Source organism: Mustela lutreola, chromosome 6 (assembly GCF_030435805.1).
Source record: "Mustela lutreola isolate mMusLut2 chromosome 6, mMusLut2.pri, whole genome shotgun sequence".
NCBI lineage: Eukaryota > Metazoa > Chordata > Mammalia > Carnivora > Mustelidae > Mustela > Mustela lutreola.
The window spans coordinates 49,196,322-49,220,811 of NC_081295.1; the positions used below are offsets into that span (position 1 = coordinate 49,196,322).

At 42.5% G+C, this 24,490-nt stretch overlaps 1 protein-coding gene across 1 annotated transcript in view; it reads right to left on the minus strand.

Annotated features, from left to right (window-relative positions):
• The window catches only part of BCKDHB (branched chain keto acid dehydrogenase E1 subunit beta), a 218,089-nt gene extending 194,456 nt beyond the window's left edge, over positions 1 to 23,633 (minus strand). Inside the window, exons 1-3 of the mRNA XM_059177218.1 lie at positions 23,387 to 23,633; positions 12,201 to 12,278; positions 10,391 to 10,459 (exon numbers count right to left, since the gene is read on the minus strand). Coding sequence (XP_059033201.1) covers positions 10,391 to 10,459; positions 12,201 to 12,278; positions 23,387 to 23,582 — 343 coding nt within the window. The 5' untranslated portion in view covers positions 23,583 to 23,633. The remainder of the gene's footprint in view (positions 1 to 10,390; positions 10,460 to 12,200; positions 12,279 to 23,386) is intronic.
• Positions 23,634 to 24,490: the final 857 nt, after the last annotated feature.

Consider the following 24,490-nt stretch of genomic DNA (forward strand, 5'->3'; position numbering starts at 1 on the left):
AACATGAGGGTTAAATGAGCAGCCTGCCCAGAAATCAAGAGTGGGAGAAATCCCTTATTACCAAAGATGCTTGAGTGTCCAGGAGCCAAAACGACAGAAAAAGAATCTTTTGGCTAATTTAAGGTTGGCTAGATGCCACCATTTCTGGCTGGCGGCCAGAGGGCCTCGAGGGGAGAGGGATGGCAGGGCGCCACAGGAGAAGGTCAAGCACTTCATCGCTAAAGCTGCCTTTGGGTGTAGCTGCTCAATGGGAAACTGAAAACTTTTTGTCCAACAAGCTTCCCAAGTGATTCCTTAGCACATGACATTTGCCAACCTTTACCTAACTGATCCCTTATCCCCTCTGCCAATCAAAGCAACCACAAAATTTCATCTACGCCAAACGGGAACAGAAAACAAAGCACTTGCTCCAATATTCTGTGACTTTACATAGAAGGCTCCGGTCAACGAATACCTGCCGGATGACATGAACACTGTCCTCCGTGCGGGGCTATTTGGACTGGCTACTCCCGATTTGACTGGAAAATCATTTTTCCTGGTGAATTTCATGGTTATGTGAATTTCTAACCACACTGGAGTCGCTAAACAGCGGAATTCCAAGTTAGAACTGAAGTAAAGATTGTATATCTATGTAAATAACCCACATGCTTAGATTCAAACCTTTTGAGACAGGTAAGGGACCTCAGTTATGTGACAGTAACAGTTCAACATCTGAGCGCCATGAGTCAACGTGCAGCTGCCACGTCACTGCCAGGACCATCAGACGCGCTACTTCAGAGACGGAAAAGCATTCTCGGGTGTCATGTAATAGGCTCTGGGATCGGTTTCCTCAAGATGAACGAAATAGGATGGGAGAAGCCAGGGATTCCCAGATACAAGGCAATCGGAACTATGTATGAAAATTTGGGGACTGCTGATCCCCTTCCGTCCCTGAGAATTTCTGGGATCTGAAAAGAAAAGCCTCATAATTCAAAAATTACATTTGAGTCAAATAAGCAGCAATTCTGCATGTATGAAAAGTTAGGGAAAAAAGTCACTGGCTTCAATACATAAAAATTAGAAAGCGAGCTGTCCAAAATATAACAATTAAAAATATCGAGTGCATCCAAATCCAATAAATATTAAATACTGAAGTGTGTGTTCTTCCCGCTGTTAGAAGTACCAGTCTGGGGGAGGATATATGTAAGACTTGGCACCTGGTTTAGGAAACTAACTTAGCAACATCATTCCTAACAATAAGGATACAGGACTTTGGTTTTACTGGATAGCGAAAGCATAAAATGAAAGATCTTTTACTCCCTTTAAAGTGCTCTCAATATAGTTTCATTTTTCTAATTCTTAACTGTGATGTTTTAAAAAACTGTAGGACTGAATTTTAGAAGTCTGACAATAATGACCCTTTAACCCCATTTTTCCTGGTCTAGTATTTTAGTCCAACCCTATCTCCTAAGCCCCGTTGGTGCTCATATTTGATCATTTTAAAAGCCTGCCATTGTCAAATAAGATTGGGAAACACTGGCTTAAGGGCTTTACACCATGATCCTCAAAATGTCAGAGAACACCTGTTGGCAGCTTTAACATTTATTGTTTAACCAACTAAAGAAAAATAAAAAACAGTCAAGGCAGCAGCTGCCACCCAGAATAACTTAATACACTAATCAGAAAAACATGCTCACAAAAGAATCACAAAAAGAATTTTTAAGAACTTTTGATATGGGTTACTGATGGGTTATTCCTACTCCATGAATAATCAAAGCCCTTAAGCTCTGTTTACTAAAATTCCTTGCATATTCCTTCTATTTTTTTTTTAAAGATTTTATTTATTTTTTTGACAGAGATCACAGGTAGGCAGAGAGGCGGGGGGAGGGGGGAGCAGGCTCCCCACTGAGCAAAGAGCCCAATTTGGGGTTTGATCCCAGGACCCTGAAATCATAACCTGAGCCGAAGGCAGATGCTTAAGCCACTGAGCTACCCAAGCACCCCTATATTCTATTTTTCATGCTTCGTAGTAGTTGTTCATTTATAAGGAAGAAGGGAAAACAACATAGTGCAGAAAGCTCAGCACTGGTCTTTAGGAAGGTTGAGCTCGGGGTCTGGCTTACCTGCTTACCGCTGGATAACTTGGTAACATCTAGAACCTCTCAGAACTTCAGTTTCTAGATTATATGGAAGACTGGATCAGGGGTTCTCAACCTTAGCACTACTGACATTTGGGGCCAGAGAATTCTCTAGTGAAAGAGGGCTGTCCCTGTGCACAGTAAGACAGTTATCCATTGCCCTGACCTCTACCCATTACATGCCAGTGGCAACCCCCAGCTGTGATCATCAGAAACGCCTCTGGACTCCTGCCTCCAGGAGTGAGAAATCACCCCCGGTCGATAAATCACTGGACTAGATATAGCCTCAATCTCGCTCTAGCTCTCATCTCCTACAAAATACATTAAATCTTATTTTCTGAAATGTTATTTTTTGAGACACTGGTCAACATGCCAACTGTGAAGATTATACATTTTAATTTTTAGAGAAATTAAAATACAGGGACCATCTATACCAATTCTAATTTTAGAAGACTCCAACTCTTTCAGGAATTAAAAGTCATAAAAGAACATCGAAGCATGTAGGAGGGAAACAAATGTAAATGAAGTATATCTCAACAATATTTGAGTCCCATTTTCTAGGGTACTTCAACTGGATAAAAGAGATAAAGAACACATTTAATATACCCTTCTTCTCATCTAGTTCTACCACATGCGTAGTCTTAGAAAACAAAGGGCCTTGTAATACTGGCACAATTTAAAGAAACACTTAAAGCTACTAACAATCCTTTAAAAATATTTTTTAATAAGCACATTAGAAAAAAAGTTTACACTATTTTACTATTTTATTTCTGTTTTTACTCCAAATTCACAGAACAGTTAAACATCTTACAACCTAGACCTGCTATTAAAGGTGCTGAGAAGTCATACATGTGTATACTTTGTGGGGAAAATAAATCACGTACTCCATTTCCCTCAAGAACTGCCATTTACCAAGCTTTTCCTTCAGTGAAATTAACTGCCTAGAAGCCAGACCCCCATTCACAGACTGACATTCCTGACCCTACAACCAAAAGGATGATGACCACCCAAGTAACCCCTTCCTAGAGGCAGGCCATTTTTTTCTGTTGAAGAGCTTAATTTCAAAATTCACATTAAAGTAGAGTAGACTTGTCAAAAGATTTTGCCTGCATCCCCCAAATTTAAAACTTATACTGCAGAAAGAATGCCCTTTTTTTTCAATATTTTATTTATATATTTGTAAGAGAGAGTGAGAGAGCACAAGCAGGGGGAACAGCAGACAGGGGAGAAGCAGGCTCTCCACCAAGCAAGGAGCCCAATGCAGGGCTCAATCCCAGGACCCTGGGATCATGACCTGAGCCTAAGGCAGACGCTTAACTGACTGAGCCACCCAGAAGCCTCTGGAGAAGGAAGGTCTTAAGAGAAAGTTAAGGGCCCCACATGCCACTGATTCTAAAATGACAGAACAATTGTTATATTCATAAAACCTCTATTTGCAAAAGAAACTGAAATGTGAAACAAATGTGCTCCTCTTTTTGAAAAGAGACACAAGCACAAAGAATACCAAAGTACATGCCCGTGAGGAACATCTAGTCCTTTCCTTAACTGATGAGGCCACGGAAGCCAAAAATCAAGTCCCAAATAGCAGCATATGACAGAGGAGAACATGTCTTCTCCACACGCCCGCCCTAGTTTTCCTTCCTGAAGCCAGTGTGTTAAAGTGCCTGGTTAAACAATTTTGATGATGTTTACATAAGAAAACAAATAAGCGGTTATATTTGTTTTCCCAAGCTGCTAGGACAGGCTGCAGTTGTGGTATAGAGGAATGAACACAGTAATGGAAAAATATCAAATCCCATGAAAAGGCAGATGCTTGGGCCCATAGACTAATTCAGCAAGTCCTCTGCTATTCCTTCTCACCTAAGTTTCTTCCAATAAGTGGACCAAAATAGAGTCTTATGAACCACAGCCCAGCAGTGTCCACATCAGTACAGAAGAGCATGAAACAAAAACATATGTTGAGGGGCGCCTGGGTAGCTCAGTGGGTTAGGGAACCGACTCTTGGTTTTGCCTCAAGTCATGATCTCAGGATCGTGGGATCAAGCCCGTGTCAGGTTCCAAGCTTAGCAAAGAGTCTGCTGGGGATTCTCTCTCTCTCTCTGCCCCTCCCCACACTCACTCACTTACTCACTCACTATGTCTTTCTCTCTCTCCCTCTCTCTGTCTCTCTCTCAAATGAATGGATAAATCTTAAAAAAAAAAAAAAATACACTTAACCTGATATAAAATCTTACGTGACTGAAACACACCCAGACAACACATTGAGAAGGACAATAATGAGGACAGTTTCCAAAGGAATGGTGGAATCGGTCTCATTATATAAATGAAAGAATGTGTGGTATTCAACATTAAATCACATACCCTAAAAAAAAATCAACTACCATCTGAATTGCCCGCTCCTACCCACAGGTTCCCTAGGACATACCTAGTTTCACCTGTTGCTCCAGGGCAAGGGAGCCCTTGCTTAAAAAGGCTAAAGCTGGTATTTGGAATGCATGTATCAGTGAGGTTAGACCATCTATTTTCAGTTTTCAAACCACCCTTACTATTTTGTGCCATCAAAAGACAAGGAAGGAGAACAGTGGTTTATGGAGCTACACTCACTCTCACTCATCTGGCTTATCCAGAATACAAAAGAGCTCTATCTTTTTTTTTTTTTTTTTTTTTTTAAGATTTTATTTATTTGACACAGAGAGAGATCACAAGTAGGAAGAGAGGCAGGCGGGGCAGGGTGGGGGGAGGGGCGGTGGGCAGGCTCCCTGCAGAGCAGAGATCCCGATGTGGAGATTGATCCCAGGACCCTGATACCATGACCTGAGCCGAAGGCAGAGGCTTAACCCACTGAGCCACCCAGGCGCCCCTCTATCTTCTTTCTTTAATAGCGTGGTCCCTAATTACACAGTTCCTTCTTTTAAATATCAAGTAGTATTCAGCATCACAACATTAGGTCAGTAACCAGCAATTCTTCAAATTCTCCCTTCTGATGGGATTCAAATGGCTTCTCGGCCTTTGCAGAGTGTTGGTACCGCCGGCAAGGAGAGCCTCATTTCGAAGCGTAGGCTGCCACCTACTGACTGTGCCCCAGTCTCTCTCAACACGAGGCTCTTCCACAGAAAGCGTATCAATTCCTTGCAGGATGCTCTCTGCTGTGTCATTTCATGCCATGTGTTCAACTAGATCAATATAATCTTTCAAATACAAGTGCTTTTAACTTCAAAAAAAAAAATACAGGACAGGTTTCTGTACAGCTAAACATCCCTGGCCTGCACTCAAAAGGGCAGAGAACTATTTTTAAGCCACAAGCTATTTTTTTAAATATGGAAAAAGTTCTATTTGAATAGATGTCTCTTCACCACTTCCTTTATTCCTCAGTCCTAAAGACTGAAGCTCACTCCGTCTCATTAGAATTGATTTAACTGTTCATACTGACCAACCTGGAATTATTCAAAACTTTGTAGTCCTAAAGCACTTGTAAAAAAAAAAAAAAAAAAAAAAAAAAAAAAATCACAGCAGCTGATAATAAAGCTAAAATTAGCCTTTAATTAGCTCAGCCCCCTGTCATAGAGACCTTAACTGCAGGTGCCTCCTTTTTCTAACAGAGGACTTTTTTCAAGTGAGAGTTTCTTGCTGTTTTAAAAAAAAAAAAATCAGGGGCATCTCAGTTACTGTCCTCCTTTGGCTCAGGTCATAATCCCAGGGTCCTGGAATCGAGCCCCACATTGGGCTCCCTGCTCAGTGGGGAGTCTGCTTCTCCTTCTGCCTGCCACTCCCTCTGCTTGTACTCTCCTCTCTCTCTCTCCACCATCAAATAAATAAATAAAGTCTTTAAAAAAAAATCAGACCAACGAAACATCATGAAAGGGAAATAAGGAAATCCCCTTTTTGAGGCAGTAGGCCATTGTCTTGGTGAGAGAGTGAAGGGTAAGTTCACTCAACAACATCCACTTCATAAGTACTGCCAGACACTCTATTAGGAGCCCAGGGTGCACAGATAACTTAAACATCTATTGCCTTCCAGAAGCTGTCCGGTGCAGAGATCTGGTGGGGAGACAATTACAAGGCAACCTGCACTATGTCAAAGGTATAAAATCTGAGCAGGGAAAACTACGGCCTGGGTCTGCTTGGGGGGGTCAGGAAGAGCTTTATAGAGGAAGCTTCTGAAGGCAAAAGTGGAGCTTACGGGGAAATCAGATGAGAGAGAGAGTTAAATGGTGTGTGCAAAGGACGAGAGATTGAGGGAAAAAAGCGGAGGCTTAGGGAAAACATCTACCAGTTCAACATTGGTAAAGAATACTTTGAATGAGGTCAGGTAGGTAGGGAGAGGGCAGCTCTCAGAGTCTTTTCTATATCCTGCCAAGCAATGTGCCTTTTAGAACGATCCCATTGGCGGCCAGGTGGGGACAGGAGGCAGGGAGATTGCTAAGAAGAGCCATGAAACTGTCCAAGCAAAGAAGATAAGGGTCTGCAGGCAAAGAGGCCACTTTAGGAAGAAACTGAGAAGATGAACTTGTAGGACTTGACCGGGGCTGAAGAACAAGAAAAGAGGAAGAGACTCGGATCCCCCCAGTTTCTGGCTCAGGTAACCAAACGGGTAGTGGCAAATTCACTACCACTAGTGGCATATTCACAGTAGGCTCTGTGGGTTTTCTGGGCTGAGATAATGCACTCCACAGAATTTGAAAATTGGAGTTTGGAAACGGTGAGTGTGTTGGAAACAGTGCGTGTGAAGTGACAGGAGGTGACGATGAGCCATGGAAACACGAAGACACAGATGTGAAGCTCAAGCCAGTGGTCTACACTGGATTTAGCAATTCACAAGTCACTGGAGTGTAAGCAGCAGGGGATGGGGATGAAATGCCCCAGGCAGAGAGGGTGCGATCACAAGAGCACCACAGGGGAGAAGCTGGGCAGCAAGAGGGGAGGAAGAGACCCTGGGCAGGCAACAGAAGCCTCCCCGGCCTCAACAAGCACTCAGCTCACTACCACACCGGGCCAGCAGGACAGAAGAGTGAAGGCTAGAAACTGCTCAGCCGCGCAGCTACACCAGATGCAGACAAGACTAAGTTCAACCTCTGCTTTCCACTTCCACGTGTGAGGCGCTTGGAAGTAGCCACTCTGTCCAAGTCAAAAGCTGAACAGACTGAAAAATCAACAACTCTTCCTGGACCCAAGAGAGAGGAGAGGACACACAGCAAACCGCTGTCTTCCTGGAGGCTGAGGAGACAGAGAGACGGAGGAAGACAGGCAATCTTGACTTAGCAGAGCAGAGGCTGAAGAGTAAAAATGCCTGCCAGAGCCAGGGCCAGAGTAGGAAAACTTGAACGGTGAATGAGGAATGGCTGGAGGCTCAGTGTGGACAAGCCTGAGAGTTAAAAACTCCAGGGAATCCAGTCCAACCTAAGAAGGCCTCCCCAGTTTTGTGAGGCTTACCTCTAGGAGCTCCACCAGGTTCCTATGATAAACACGTGAGAAAAATGCCCTCTTGCTTCCAGCTGGGGAAGTGCACAAGGAACCATTTTGAAATACACCAGAACACTCCCTTCTTAAAAAGGCCTGACTTCAAGGGAAACCAGATAACCAGAGCCTAATCTGCTGGGTATTTATTGTCAGACTGTAATTGACCTGGGGGAAGGAATATGTCCAACTCCAGTCAGCTCCAGGCCTCCTGTCCCACCTGAGAGAGAGGAAAACACACCTGTGAAGTTCACAGTCCAGAGGCAGAGGCTCAATAAAGGACCGAGACCTAAACAGGGTTACAGAATATGTCCCTTCCCCATACACCTCACCACACATCCCTGAAGACCTATTTACAGCAGTTCCTTTCACCCAGTGCATCATGTCCAGCTAGTGAGAGAAAATTACAGGGCATACTAAAAGGCAATATCACAATTTGAAGAGCCAGAGCAAGCATCAGAACCAGACAGGGCAGAGACTGCAATTACCAGACCAGGGATTTAAAACAACTATGATGAATATGCAGAGGGCGCCAATGGCAATAAAGGAGACAACAGGCAAGAACAGGAGGGCAACATAAGCAGAGCTGAAAACCCTAAGAAGAAAACAAAAGTATAATTCTATATTTGCTTGTTTTTTAATATTTTATTTATTTATTTGACAGAGGGAGAGGCATTGAGAGAGGGAACACGAGCAGGGGGAGTGGAAGAGGGAGAAGCAGGCTTCCCACTGAGCAGGTGGCCCAATGCAGGGCTTGATCCCAGGACCCTGAGCCCATGACCTGAGCCGAAGGCAGATGCTTAACAACTACCCAGGCACCCCTAATTCTATGTTTTAAACATTATTTAATATATGCGAACATACTCAGATATATTCAAATATGGTCTAGAAGTATGTAAACCAAGAGTGGTACCTTGGTTTTCTCTGGTTATCTCCAGAAGTATGGACAATTTTATGTTTCTCCTTTTCTATATTTTCTAAATTTTCTTTAATGCATATGCATTGCTTTTGAAATAAAAGGTGCAAAGGCGGGCGCCTGGGTGGCTCAGTGGGTTAAGCCGCTGCCTTCAGCTCAGGTCATGATCTCAGAGTCCTGGGATCGAGTCCCGCATCGGGCTCTCTGCTCAGCAGAGAGCCTGCTTCCCTCTCTCTCTGCCTGCCTCTCCATCTACTTGTGATTTCTCTCTGTCAAATAAATAAATAAAATGTTAAAAAAAAAAAAAAAAAAGTGCAAAGGCTTTTAATTTTTTTTTTAAAGAGCTAAAGTTTGTAGGCATCCAAATTAGCTGGAACTGAGACAGTGTGAGATAGTTGAGATTGAGGTACCTCAATCTCTGAAAAGCTGTTAGAAATAGGAGAAAGCAGAGGGACAGCTCTCAGAAAATCCATCTGCTATAAAGAGAAGAGACCCTCTCGGTAAGTAAGGTGGAACATGCCATGATGTCTTAGATTCAAGTATAACAGAAGCTCAGAGAACAGTAGGAAAAGAAGGAACAACAGTTAGGGGAAAAAATCAAAAAGACTCTCCCTGCCGACTGCACCCATGAGCTTTAGAGAACAGTGACAAAGGTAAAAAGAAAGGGAGACGTCAACTCCTCCCCCTGACCTTAACCACTTGGCTGACTCCCATTTGAGGTAAGACTGAGGGAAGAAACAAAAAGTCAAATCACCTCAAGGTCATCCCTAACAGTAAGGAGTTGAAATATATTCCTCACACAGCAAGTCAGGAGGGAGGATGCTGGGATCCGCCAAAGTGCACTCTGCTTGAAGTCTGAGTCAAATGAAATGAGGAAAAGCAACTGGCAAAAATCAATCCCATGCCAAGCAAAAGACAGATCAGCTGAGGTAAAACATGTGGAAGGATAATGGGATGGTAAAATTTTTTTTTGAGTGGGGGATGGTAAATCACATGTGTCAGCTTGGCTAGATGATGGTACCCAGTTACTTGATCAAATACCGGTGCGGATATTGCTGCGAATGTGTTCTTTAGATGTGATTAACATTTAAATCACTAGACTGTCAGTAAAGCGGATAGCCCTTCACAATATGGATGACCTTCACCCAATCATTTGAAGGCCTTAGGAAAAAAGACAGGCTTCCCCAACAAAAAGAAATTCGGCCTGAAAACTGCAACAGAGAAACCCTGATTGGGCTTCCAGCTTGCTGGCTTGCCCTACAGATTTCAGACTTGCCAGCCCCCTTATTATGTGAGCCAATTCCTTAAAAAGTAAATCTCTCTCTCTCTTTCTCAATATATATATACGTTTAGGCATTAGATACAGGTATAGAAATAGGGAGATACATATAAAGACAAACAGAAATAGATGCATATGTAATACACATACATATACACACACATACATAGATACAATATATCCTAGTGCTTCTAATCTCTGGAGAACCCTAATATAGGAAATAAAAGATGAACTCTATCAGCAAAGACCAGTAGGGCAGAATCTTGAACTAGAGACACAGGAAACAAAATTGCTGGCAGTAGTAAGAGATCAAAGCCTCCTAGATTTGAATGACATAATAAACTAATACATTTAATGAAGATGATTTTGGCATCTCTAATATGTGTGATCTGAACCAGATCAGAGAGATACTGCAATTAGAACACATTCAGAGAAACCCAAGCCAACAGATTCTGTAGATGGCTACGGAAATGGAAAACAAACCAACAAAAATAAAAACAAAAACAACAACTACGTGTACAATAAGGATCCAGCAAACAATGGAACAGGCATCTTTTGTATCTTCAACATATTTAAGGAAAAATTATACAAGAATACTATTCATATAAAAAGACAGTGACTTACCATATTTGTCTCGCAAGCCGACAGTACATCTAAAGACTCCACCAAAAGCAACATCTTCACCAAATATTACTGAAAAACAATGTTTACAAAACATGTTTTATTTAATAACCCTTAAGTGATACTGACAATGAAAAATGTTTACACCTTAAGTCAGAAAACAGAAATGGATTAGAAGTTTAAATCAAGGTTTCTCAACTTCAACATTACTGACAGTTTGGACCGAGTAATTATTTCACTGTAGCAGCCTGTTCTGTGCATTGTAGGCATAGAGCAGCATCCCTGGCCTCTACCCAGTGGATGACAGTTGTCACCCGCTGCACACACCCACACACACACCCACACACACACACACACACACACACACACAGAGTCGTGACAGCCAAAAGTGTCTCCAGACTTTGTTAAACGTAAGAGGAAGAAGGGAGATTAAAATCGCCCCAACTGATGAAGAAGCACTTATCTAGAATGTCATCTTGTTTCACCCAGAGCAGTAGTAAAGTAACTTAACCAGTAGGACAGCAAGCGGCAGAACTGACTCACACTCCAAGCTCAAGTCCCCTGCCAGTGGCTCTCGTTCAAACATGGTCTACAATGCAAGGCAACAATCTGAAGGGCTGAAGGGAAAGCATTCCAAGCTGAGAGAACAGTCACAAGTAGGAAAAGGACATAAATGGTGTGAAAGGAGGCAAGTATGGCGGCAGGTAGTGAGCAAGGCCAAGGACAATAAAAATGGGTGTTCACATAGCTGAATTTATTAACACCTAACCAGCTTCGTGGACCTTAGGAAATTCACCCTTCTTTACTCTTCAAGATCAATCATTCTCAAATGACATTCAAACAAAGCAAGATCTCATCATCCAATAGTATAGCGCTCACTTCCTCCTAACAAATTAACCCCTTGTTCACTTGACCTTAAAACTAGGGATTCTCGGGCGCCTGGGTGGCTCAGTGGGTTAAGCCTCTGCCTTTGGCTCAGGTCATGGTCTCAGGGTCCTGGGGTCGAGCCCCGCATCAGGCTCTCTGCTCAGCACGGATCCTGCTTCCTCCTCTCTCTCTGCCTGCTTCTCTGCCTACTTGTGATCTCTGTCTGTCAAATAAATAAATAATCTTTAAAAAAAAAAACAAAACAAAACTAAGGATTCTCAAGTGGAAGCCCAAGGCATACTAGATATATATATTTATATATAGGCTATAGTATATATTGTATACTAATATATAAAAGTATATATATTCAAACATACTAGCGCACGTGCGCACGCACACACACACACGTATATGTGAAGAAAAGCCAACCAAATTGAGGAAACATATAGCAAAATAACTGTTTTTATACCAATAATTAAATTTAATAAGATAAAGTTATTTACAAATACTAAAATTATTTCAAAAAAATCTTGTAAGTGGGATGACTATCTCAAAGGAAAGCGTGGAACCAAATCTTCATTTCATAAACAAATTCATAAATCTGAATCAAGGGGTACTTCCTGTTTTTTTCCTATATGCTGGAGAAACAGAAGTACGTATTAGGTATCAATTCAGAAAATATTAATATAATATCAGGACCACAAATACTATGGGCAAAAGTTGACTTGATTATGTCAGATATACATGAGAACTAATTCATAATGAACTGATTTTTAAAAATGTGTTAATACCATAATCTGATTATTTTACTTTAATCATTTGACCAGATCATTTAAAAAATTTCAGGCAGACCTATGTTAACCATTGAGCTTCAGATGCAGTATTTCCAGCAAATTTTCAATCTGAATTAACACAGCTACCACACTCACACACAAAGGAAGTTTACCTGCAGTAGGATCTTTAGCCAATGAGTTATCCAAGGCACTTGTTATCGCCTGGAAAAGATTCATTTTCTGAGTTTGCCCTGTGAAAATTTAAAAAAAGAAAAAATTTTAAGTAACATTTCCTATATCGTAAGATGTATAAAAAATAGCCAGTTTCTTAACAGTTGGTTACAACATGATTAAAATCAAAGAACAGAAAGTATAGAATATCCTATGTGAATTTACTGGATGAGTCACAAAGAGGCTGGTTATGCAGAAAATACAAAAGCAATATAGAGTTCTGCACTTGATGATGAAGCAAAATTTACACTTACTAAACAATGAAAAAACAAGTATAAAAAAGGAAAAAGGAATTTAATCAAGTCACCAAATGTGTATAGATAATAAATAAAAGTGATGGGAAGTTGGAAAAAAGAACCAGCCAGAGTGAAGTGGTCTGGAAAGACACTGGGAAGGGGTGAAGGCTATCCTCATAGAAAGTGCACAATGACCAGAGGCACACGTCAAATATGCCGGTAACAGCAAATGGTCATGGACCATAGAACGATGAGGGAGGAAGGCTAATGATAAATGTTAGCACTCAGAACTTGCTGGTGTTTGGAGAATACTACAATCCCAGGCATCAACACACCAGCCTCGGTCCTTCCACTGTCTTGCTAGAATCTCTGAAAGCCAACTTCTGGCTCCCTTACTCAACTGATAGGACGGTGAAATGAAATAATACACGGAAAACACTCAGAATAGGACCTGACACAGTGCATGCTAAATAAGTAGGAGCTATTTACTATTAGACTCTGGACTTCACCCATGTCCTTCATCTCAACCTTGGTATTATCCTGAATTATATAAAAATTTATTTAATAAACTTCCAAGTGTTAGAATTCAGAAACATTACTTTAGAGTTTTCAGTCTTGGTGCTATCCAGAGCCCACACATATCCCAGAACTTGAGATCAGCTCCTCTCCAAAAACAGTCTTGAGGGCAGAGGAAAGCTTCTGCCTCAATCTTCTCTGCCCCAAAGGCCATCTTCACTTTAGTGCCTGATCTGTGCACTAGTGTTCACTTTAACCCACAGCCATGCTGGGAGCAAATCCCTTGAACACCTAATTACCCTTGACTACTGTCCGATCTAACCTTTGTGTTCCTCGGCAGCCTGGGGTCATCCCAAAAGCCACAGCCTGATTCACAGTATGGGTCACAGCAGTGGCTGCTGCCATCAACACTCTGGCTGTGACACACACTGGTCACTCACCTTTTTCCTGGAGACCCATCCTCATCCCAAGCCCAGCCTGGATCCACAGCAGGCTCTGACCTATGACACCATCATCATCCATCACCCACTGTCACTCAACCTTTTGACCCCTTCCACACTGCTGAATGCCTGGGGTTCAGGTCTTAGCAGTACTCACTCAGATCTGTCCTGCTGCCCTCTCTGCTGAAAATAAAGGCCTTTTCTACTCTTATTTTTTGGTGCGGATAATAGGAATTCATTCAAGTATTGTTATGCCATGAACGCCAAAGGGGATATAATCACACCACACGTCCATGATGACTTCATAATTTTTCTTCAAGCTAAGGCTGTATTATTTAATAGATACTTGCCTTAAATCATTCTTTATTGTATAAAGCCTCTTTAAAAGTACTTATTGGTGCTCAGCATCAGATGACAATGGTTGGGGTAAATTATTTTTTCCCACCACCATGACATTCCCATATTTTCTCCTATTTCATACATTTCCTAAAGCAAGATTTTTGTCTATTATGATGTTCATAGCTAAGAACCTAAGAAGGAGAAAAATGCCTAAACATCTAAAGTGGAATTTATTCCAAGTGTGCTGACCATCTGAATTAATCTGGAATGCCTCCAAGACATCTTATTCCATTGCTGTTCAATGAGTTTGAAGTACAAAAAAAGCAAAGACTTTAATAATAAAAATCATATCAAGTAAATCTGGAAAGTACTGCTTAATTACCCACAAGGAATCTATTCATCTTGTAGGAAAATAATTTATAAGTAAGGTTATTTAAAGGTTTTATTTCCATGTAAGCACAAAAATTTCCACTCCTGAGTACTTTTTTTTTTCAACAGATTCAAAATTTTAGGGGTTTGGATTAACTTCTATGCTACTAGATGCTTTTAAAAGATTTAAATAATTGGGGTGCCTGGGTGGCTCAGTGGGTTAAGCCTCTGCCTTGGGCTCAGGTCATGATCTCAGGGTCCTGGGATAGAGCCCTGCATTGGGCTCTCTGCTCAGCAGGGAGCCTACTTCCCCCTCTCTCTCTCTGCCTGCCTCTCTGCCTACTTGTGATCTCTCTCTCTCTGTCAAATAAATAAAAAATTTTAAATAATTTTTAGTAGAGCAACAGCTATCTTTCTTTCTTTTTTTAAAATTCATTTGAAAAAGAGAGAGAGAATGAGAAAGAGAGAGAGCACAAGCAGCATTGGGGAGGGTCAGAGGGAGAAGCAGGCTCTCCGCTGCGCAGGGAGCCCAAAGCAGAACAGATGCAGGACTTGATCCCTGGACTCCAGATCATGACCTGAGCTGAAGGCAGTCCCTTAACAAACTGAGCCACCTAAGCACCCCTCAGCAATAGCTATCTTTCAATTATTATTAAAGTTGCAGTGTGGTCTATAAATAGGTCAGGGGAAAAAAAAAATCACAAATTATTCACAGGTGAGATCACTTTAAATATTTATTCACATTAGAATTACTTGTTCTCCTACAGGTTATATTAAAGACCATTGATAAGATATGCCTACATTCTCTCATGATAAAGTATGTATCAATCTGTAGTATGTGTAACTAAGAACAGTAAGAGGGGCACCTGTGTGGCTCAGTGGGTTAAAGCCTCTGCCTTCAGCTCAGGTCATGATCCCAGGGTCCTGGGATTGAGCCCCACATTGGGCTCTCTGCTCCGTGGGGAGCCTGCTTCCTCCTCTCTCTCTCTGCCTGCCTCTCTGCCTACTTGTGATCTCTGTCAAATAAATAAATAAAATATTTTTTAAAAAGAACAGTAAGAAATTATTAAACACTGCTGCCAAATTATACAATTACCAGTATTAATAAATGGCTGTTAAATTTCAAAACTAGGCTGATAACTCTTATTTCCAAGATAAAAAGTTAAAACAAAACTGAAACGGACACAGCAGTGCAATTTCCCTAGTCAGGGATACCAGCTAATGGATACCCATTGGTACCCACTGCAGTGAGCCGATCACTTGAAATTGTCCTAAGTAGAGCATTGTGAAAAACCAGGTCATTATCACTGCTGCAAAGATAAAGCGGCATGTAAGGCAGTGTCGGTGGAATATAAGGAACACGATAGAGCAGAAGCCCCAAGAGGGCAGGGATTCTTATCTGCTTTTGATCAGAAGTATATGCTTAGTGCTTATAACAATGCCTGACATGTAGTAGGTGCTCGATAGCTATTTGCAGAATGAATGACTGAACAAGGAACCACAGGAGGCTAGTTCAATAAAATATACAAAGTAAATTGTACATTTTGTATATTTTGTATATTCAATAAAATATACAAAGTAAATTGTTCATCAACCACTTAAAGATAAAGAAATACAGTAGGAAAAAAATCTCTACCGATGTTACAATTCAGTCAGACTGCAGGGGAAGGGGAAGGAGGCAGAAGTGACACTGAGGTGGAGTATGCAGTTACTGAGTAACTATTCAGTATCCAGTAGCACTAAGGGAGGAAGGGAGAAGTCTTCCCAGGACTAGAATATGGAGACAAAAGGAGCAAATGGGTGCCCAAGGAGCAGTGCTTAGCAATAAACAAGGTCAACAGCAGGGCACGTAGACAGTAAGTGGGTCTATGGTTAGACCATGAATAAAAAGACACAGCTGTGACATGGAAAGTGAGGGTCTCCTTTCAGAAACCAAAGGATCTTCCAGCATATTCAGCACTGGCCTTCCTCTGAGCTGCCTCATACTTGGGAAACACCTGTACAGCACAGCATTTTCATGTCCTATCCCTTAGAAAGCTCAGCACTGAGGGCCTCACCCAAACATGACTATCAGTATAGGCCTGTTGAAGCATGATGAATGCATGATTTTAGTGGCATAATCTGGCACTAACCATACTGTGAAATGGAAGGATGCCTAAGAAACTACCTATTTTCTCCCAACAAAACCTCTTCTACCCCTCCAGATGTCCCGTTCTCCAGGAATCCCTTTGTATATGCCAGATGTGTATCTCTATCCCATTCCAAACCCTGTTACCGGGTTTCCCAACCTCTACCCCATAAAGTAAGTTTCATAGAGAATTCAAATATGAGGGACAGAACATTTTATATTAAAATGTAAATGAAGGATGAAGGGCACCTGAGTGGCTCAGTCAGTTAAGTGTCTGCCTTCAGTTCAGGTCATGATCTCCGGGTCCTGGGATGGAGCCTTGCGTCAAGCTCCCTGCTCAGCAGGGTGTCTGCTTCTCCCTCTCACTCTCCTTCTGTGCTGTCTCTCTCTCTCTCTCTCTCTCTCTCTCTCTTAAATAAATACAATCTTAAAAAAAATAAGTAAAACAAAATTGGGGCACCTGGGTGGCTCAGTGGGTTAAAGCCTCTGACTTTGGCTCAGGTCATGATCCCAGAGTCCTGGGATCCAGCCCTGCATCAGACTCTCTGCTCAGCAGGGAACCTGCTTCCTCCTCTCTCTCTCTCTGCCTGCCTCTCTGCCTCCTTGTGATCTCTGTGTGTCAAATAAATAAATAAAATCTTTTAAAAATAAATAAATAAATAAAATATAAATAAAGGATCCATAATCACAAATTGCCCTTTTTAAGGTGCCAGTAAAGGGGGGGGGGGGGCAGCGAGGAGACTGTTACTTGAGGCTAAAATTGGGAGGACCTAAGAAAGCCTTAAAGTTGAAGAGATTATGGCTAGGAACCCTCAGAGCACCTGGTAATTTATGTCATGGTATGAGGAGCTAGAACTGCTTCCCTTCCTTTGGCCTTCCCTACTCGGTCTCTAAATGGTTTTAAAGTTTTCTATACACTGGTGACTCCCAAATGTGTTTCTCCAATCCAGACCTTTCCTCTGACCTTCTGACTTCACAGGCACAGTCACCTTCCCCAGGTGGGTGTCAGGCCTTTCTAACTCGGTAAGCACGTAACTGACCTCAATGTCTGCTCTCAAAACCAGTCTTTTCCATCTTAGCTAACAGCCCTGTCCTCCACTCAACTGTCCAAGCCATAAACTGAGGAAGCACCCTTGAATGTCTTCCTTTTTCTCATTTCTTGAATCCAACACTTCCAATCCTACTTCCAAAATAAAGTTTCTTCCAAAGATTTATACTTCAGATAGATCTTTGGATATATATTACTTCCAAACTAGAGCTTAAAATCTAGTACTACAATGTCTGAATTCCAGAACTCACCATTTCTTTCTTGTTCCTGAAAACCACCTCCTAATGTCCTGCCTTAGCTAGCTCTGGCTGCTTTAACAAAACACCACAGAGTGGCTTAAACAACATAAACTTACTTCTCACTCTTCTGGAGGTTGGGAAGGAAGTCCAAGACCAAGGTGAGTTTCTGATAAAGATCCTCTTCCTAGTTTGCAGAAGGCCATCTTCTTGCTGCATCCTCACATGGCAGAAAGAGAGATAATCTCTCTTGTGTCTCTTTTTATAAGGGTTTTAATCCCATTCATGAAGGCTCCACCCTCACAACCTAATTACCTCCAGTGTCCTCCATCTCTAAGTACAGACTGGGGATTAAGGCTTCAAAACAGGACTCGGAGGATGGGGGAGACACAAACATTTGAATAGTCCATAGGACCACCACCTCACTTCTACTCCTTCTTCCCTCATTCATCAGACCACTACTACACTAAAGTCCTATAAAGCAATGCATGTCATGTGACTCCTCTGCTCAAAACCTTTTAGGTTCTCTGACTGCACCCAGAATAAAGCCCCACTCCATCAGGTCCACAAAGGTCTACTTGATCTCATATCTGCCCACCTCAAAAGTCCTATTGTGTATCACTCTTCCCGCAAGGCTCAGCACCTGACTCCTCTCTCAATTCCACCAAACCAAGCTCTTTCATGCATGCTGGGTCTCTGCCTGGCACCCCCTTCACACTCCTTGGATACTCCTTCCTCATCCCTTAGAGCTTAGTTAAATGCTACCTCTTCTTAGGGGTCTCACTAGATCACTATTATTCTCTTTCCTAGCAGCTGAACATTTCTTACATGTCATTTATTGCAACTGGGATTGACTTAAGTATGCATTTGCTTGCTATTTTTTGTCCATCTTCCCCACTAGACTTCTAATTCCATGAGGACAGGTCCATACCCACATTTGTGTTTTGTGCTAAGCATGTAGCACAAAGTTTAGCAACCAGGAGAAAATTAAAATGCACCGAATGAATAAAGAAACCTACACATACACATAATGCCTAAAATCAGGGACAGGGAGAGGCCCAAATGTGTTCTTGGGGAGCAATACAGTGCAAATGTCAAAAAGTAGGGGGGTGCCTGGGTTAAGGTGGTTAAGCACTGGACTCCTGATTTGGCTCAGGTCATGATCTCAGGGCCGTGAGATTGAGCTCCATGTCAGGCTCCGTGCTCAGTGCAGAGTCTGCTTCTCCATCTTCCTCTGCTCCTCCCCACCCCCAACCCACTCACTCACCACTCTCTCTCAAATGAATAAATAAAATCTTTAAAAAAAAAAAAAAAAGTAGAAGTTTAACCTCTTTGCATCTAAATTTCTTTACAATAAAATGTGGATGATAGCAGGATCTCAACCCCAGCACTGTTACAAGAGGATTAAATGAATTGCTGCATGAAAGGCACTCAGAATAGTGTCTGGTACCTGGTAAGTTCTGATAAAAGTGTCTGCCGTCATCATTATTACCATTCTCTGGAGTACCATGGATGGGCAATGATAAAGTCAGAACAAGGAAACACAGAGTAGGAAGAAAAAACAGCAAGGACATGATTTGGGGTGATTCTAAATAAGCCAGAGAAAAGACACATGGAGAGAATTATCTGGTCTCAAATGTTCCCAACTTTTGACATGGTTGTGTTGGTGCCAGACTAGTACTCAGAGGAGCCTACCTCATAATACTATATTCTGCCAACACTTCAAATGCTATGGAATAAATGTTTGTGTACCCCCCACATTCGTAAGTTGAAACATCCTTCATCCCCAATATGATGGTATTTAGAGATGGGGCTTCTGGAGAGGAACAGGTCATGAAGGTGGAGCCCTCCTCATGCTGTTACAGAAAGAGACCCCACAGAGCTCCCTTCCACCATGTGAGGCTACAGTGAGAAGACAACCAGCTAAGAACCAGGAAGCAGGGCCTCATCAGACACTGTATCTGTCAATTCCTTGATCTTGGACTTCCCACCCTCTAGAACTGTGAGAAATAAATTATTCATAGTTGTTTATAAGTCACCAGTCTATGGTATTTTTGTTATAGCAGCCCAAACATACTAAGACATCCAATCAACACATCCAAACCTCCATCATCTTCTCTCCAACAACATGCTTCTCTCTTCCAGCATTCCTCATTCGTATCAGTGATACCACCATTCTACCATCCTTTCAGACTCTCAGGCTAAAAATGTCAAGTAATCTTTAATACCCCTCCCCTGGCCCCCACAGGCAAAACAGCACCAGCTCTAGTCAATTCCTTCAAAACACACAACCATCCCCACTGACATTCCCCAATTATATCTCCACATGGACAGTACGATATCCCTCTGACTAATCTCTCTGCATCCTTACTTTCCTTTCATTAATTCTACAAACTCTCCTCATAATATTACACGAGCACTTTGCAAATCACTCTCTTAACTACACAAGCGATGGCCCTCCACAGCCCACAGAATTTAACCTGAACCCGAATGTAATTACATACCTAATGTAATGCACCCAGCACAGTGAAAGCTACATTGGATAGAGTCAATCTTTTCTCTCCCTCAACCTTTCTTCTGGCTTTCCACACTTATTTCCTATCCCTCCTCTTTTTTCCTCCAAACAAACTCACTCCTCCTCATCCCTCATAAAACCCTATGCTTTACTCATGTTGTTCCCTTCTCTACAAATTCTAATACTGGAAAGAAGACCTTCATCCCCACAGGAAAAGGACTCTTGGGTCTACCCTTGATTTCTAGGGCTGTCTGCCTCCCCCAGTGCAACTGCAAAGGGTTTATTATAAAAGGATGTAACTCAGAAACAGCCAGAGGGAAGAGATGCACAGGGCAAGGTATGGGTAAAGGGCATAGAGCTCCCATGGTCTCTGAGCATGCCACTATCCCTGAATGTCTACCTATTCACCAACCCAAATGCTCTCTGAACCCCATCCTTTGGGTTTTCAAAGGAGGTCTCATTACATAGGCATAACTGATTAAATTCATTCAACCTCCAGAACCTTTCCCCTCCACAGAGGTCGGGGTGGGACTGAAAGTCCAGCCCTCTTATCACACAATTGATTCCTCTAGTCACCAGCTTCCCTTCTTGGATGAACTGGGAGATTTTAAACAGTTACCATCGGCGTAACAAGACACCTTTATTGCTCTCATCAAAGGAAATTTCAAAGATTTAGGAGCTCTGTGCCCGGAAAAGGGGACAAAGACCAATAAGTACTTCTTATTATAAATCACAGTATCACAGCACAATTGTGATTTTATCATGACACCCAATACTCATACTCTTATACATGCAGATGGAAGTATAAACTGTAATTTGAACTTTGTATTAAAAATCCATTAAACTATTCCTTTGAATCAGAAATCTCATCCCTAGGACTTTATCCTAAATAATCTCAGATACATAAAGGATACATGAAATGTTTCTCTCTGCATTATTTATAACAGTGCAAAAATATAAAGCAAAAGCATAATGGTAATTATTAAAAGTTTCCAGTTACTGAGTGCTTCTTAGTAATCAAATTGGGTTAAGTACATTGCACACAACTGTCTGCATTTAGTCTTCATAACAATCTTTGAAGTTGGTATTACTATAAAATCCTTGTTTACAAAGAAACTGAGGCTTAGAGACAGTAAGTGAGCAATCCAGAGTCACAGGTAGTCACAGGGTCAAAACCAAACCTGGGACAATCCGATTCCAGTGCCAAGATCTTAACCACTGAACTAGAGGGTTTATACTCCATGGAACAGGTTGCCCCACCCCTTTTTTTAAGTTTTATTTATTTATTTATTTATTTGAGAGAGAGAAAGAAAGAGCGCACCCAAGCATGGGAAGCAGAAGAGGGAGAATAAGAAACAGGCTCTCTGCTGAGCAAGAGCCCAATGCAGGACTCAATCCCAGGACCCTGGGATCATGACCTGAGCTGACAGCAGACGCTTAACCAAGTGAGCATACCACCAAACATACCACTTTCTAAAGAAGGTTATGAAAACTATGTAATCATAAAGGAAAACGCTTCTGATTAAATAATGCAGATTATATCTGTGTTAAAGCTCTCCGGTTGCAGGAAAAATTTAATTCCACTGATTTGATCAATGGAGTAATTTAATTCCACTAAACTGAAAGGGAAGACCTGGAAGGATACACACCAAAATGTTAGCAGTATTCACAAACAGTAGTGGATGGTGAGATTACTTTTTCTTACTTTTTTCTGTTATCCAAATTATCTGTAACATGCACTTATTTTTATTTTCATAAAGACAAACATATAAATGTGATTATCATTCTACCTGGGTTTTAGTAGTTTCACAATTATGAAAGGGGGCTGAGGAGATTAAGAAGACCTATATTCTATTTCTCAAGTATTGGGCTAAAGTTTCTTCGTTTTGAAGACAGAATTCAAGGTTCATCCTGTTGGTGAGAAAAAACTGCTATTCACCTTTATGATATATACTGTTTTACAAAAGTGGCACACCTCTTAGTAAACCATATCTACACACATTATAACACATTGTTTAGAATGGAAGCTCTAGAATCTAAATAATTAAAATCCAAAGCAGAAGCTATCACAAACTTCTCTGTGTAACCTTGGACAAACTCGTAAGACTTCAGTTAATATCACCTACCTCAAAGGTTGTCCTGAGCATCAAATGAAATAATGAATGTAAATTTTTCAGCACAGTCCCTGCCTATGGTAAGCACTCAATATATATTCATACCTATTATTCACAAGTAGATACACCCTTCCAAAAATATCAGATCTAGGGACACCTGGGTGACTCAGTCGGTTGGGCCACGGTCTTCAGCCCCAGGGTTCTGGGATCGAGTCCCACATCGGGCTCCTTGCTCGGCTGGGACCCTGCTGCTCTCTCCACCTCTGCCTGCTTGTGCGTGCGCGCGCACTCTCTCTCATTCTCTGACAAATAAATAAATAAATAAAATCTTTAAAAAAAAAAAACAGATCTAGTACATAGGAAGTCATCAGACAAGAAAAAGGTAAATGTTCTCTTACTGTTCCCATTGTTCTGATAATAGACACTAGATTTCCAGAGATTACATATAACTTGCAGAAGAAATGGTAAAAGTCATGCAACTGTCATACAGTGAGGAGTTTACTACATGTCCCTCCTACCAATGAAGAGTACTAGATGGGACTCCTCTTCCCCCCCAACCTTCATCAATTACCCCTCCTTAGCTAAGCGGCAGCCTACCCCAGTCTTGGGCTCAACCTGGGAGCCTGGAAACCTGGATTCTTTCCCATCTCCAGGAACAACCTGTTATATGACCTTGGGGGAAATTAATTCAGTTACTTAGTCCTTCCACTTCCTCTTCCCTGACAAAGCAAAAATAGTAATAGTAGCAGTAGTAGTAGTAGTATAAGTAGTAAAAATCTTTTAAATACCGGTGCCTGTGGTTAATGGCCCAGCTCCGTACAAACTAGGACAACACCTAGGGCCAAGGCTGGCAAGTAAGGATGGAGAACTGAGAAAAGTAGGCGTTCCCTGGGCACCACCCTCCCACCCTCTGCCCTTCCAGACTGCGGCATGCCCTCTCACCCATCTCGAGGGTTCTGAGGGGATGCCTCTCAAGGGTTGTACAGTCACAAAAATAGAGCGAGGAAACCACAGTCAGTCCCTAGAGTAGGTAGGCTCCAGAAAGCAGGGCAGGAATTACAACAAGATGCAAGGAGATCCGCCTGCCGCCCGCTGTCCACACGAGCGGGACGGCACTCCTTGCGTGGCCGCCACAGGCCTGGAAGTCTGGGTTGCACCCGGAGCAGACGGGGCAGCCCCCAGCTCACCATACTCCTGGGGCTCCGGGTCCGGCTGGAAAGTGAAGTGAGCCACATGCCTCCTCTGCGCCGCAAACCCAGTGGCCGAGTCGGGCTGCACCAAGCCCCGCAGCAGCCCCGCGCCTCGAAGCCGACGCCACTGTCCTTCTGCCCCCGCCGCTCGCAGCCTCCACAACCCGCCGACAGCCGCCGCCAACGCCGCCATCCCCACTTGCAAAAACGGGCTTGCAAGCGACGCCGCCCCACACTGCCGGCAGAAGGGGCGGAGCACCGAGACGACTTCCATATTGGTAGGACCGAAGGGGAGGGCTCGTGAAGCGGACCAATCGGAGCTAGGAATTCGGGGGTGGGGAAGGCGACGAGAGGAGGCCAGAGGCCTTTGCCCGTAGTGCGCATGCGGAAGAGGGTTGGGGCGGGGGCGAGCGAGCAGGTGAGCTCCAATGAAATTCTTCCTGGAGGTGGAGCCTCACCGAGTCACTGCAGGGTTCCACGGCGCGCGGACGCGGCTCCGTAATGTTACACTCTTAATCCTGGAGTTGCTCTTTACTGATGTCATTTGCATTGTTACCTCCTTTTTCATTTTGAGATTTATACTTTCTTTTAAAATGTAACCCTTTTGGGCGCCTGGGTGGCTCAGTGGGTTAAGCCGCTGCCTTCGGCTCAGGTCATGATCTCAGGGTCCTGGGATCGAGGCCCGCATCGGGCTCTCTGCTCAGCAGGGAGCCTGCTTCCCTCTCTCTCTCTCTGCCTGCCTCTCCATCTACTTGTGATTTCTCTCTGTCAAATAAATAAATAAAATCTTTAAAAAAAAAAAATGTAACCCTTTTTAATCCGCTCCTATTCTTGTGTATTAATTTATAAGTAAAAGAAGGAAAGGGTTGCTGATTGGCATTGGTCGTTGGTTTGGGTTTTCAAAAACCTGGGAATCACTGCTCACAGTTTGCGCTCTTTATTCAGAGCCTCTTTGAATGCTTACTAAGCAGGTAAACATTTTTACTGCTTTTGTTTTTCAGGATTTAGAGGTGAGTTAGAAAGGTAAACTCAGATTTCATCCTGCAAATTCATTTAAAAGGAATTCAGATGCATTTTTGCCCAGGTGCCGGGAAAAAGGAC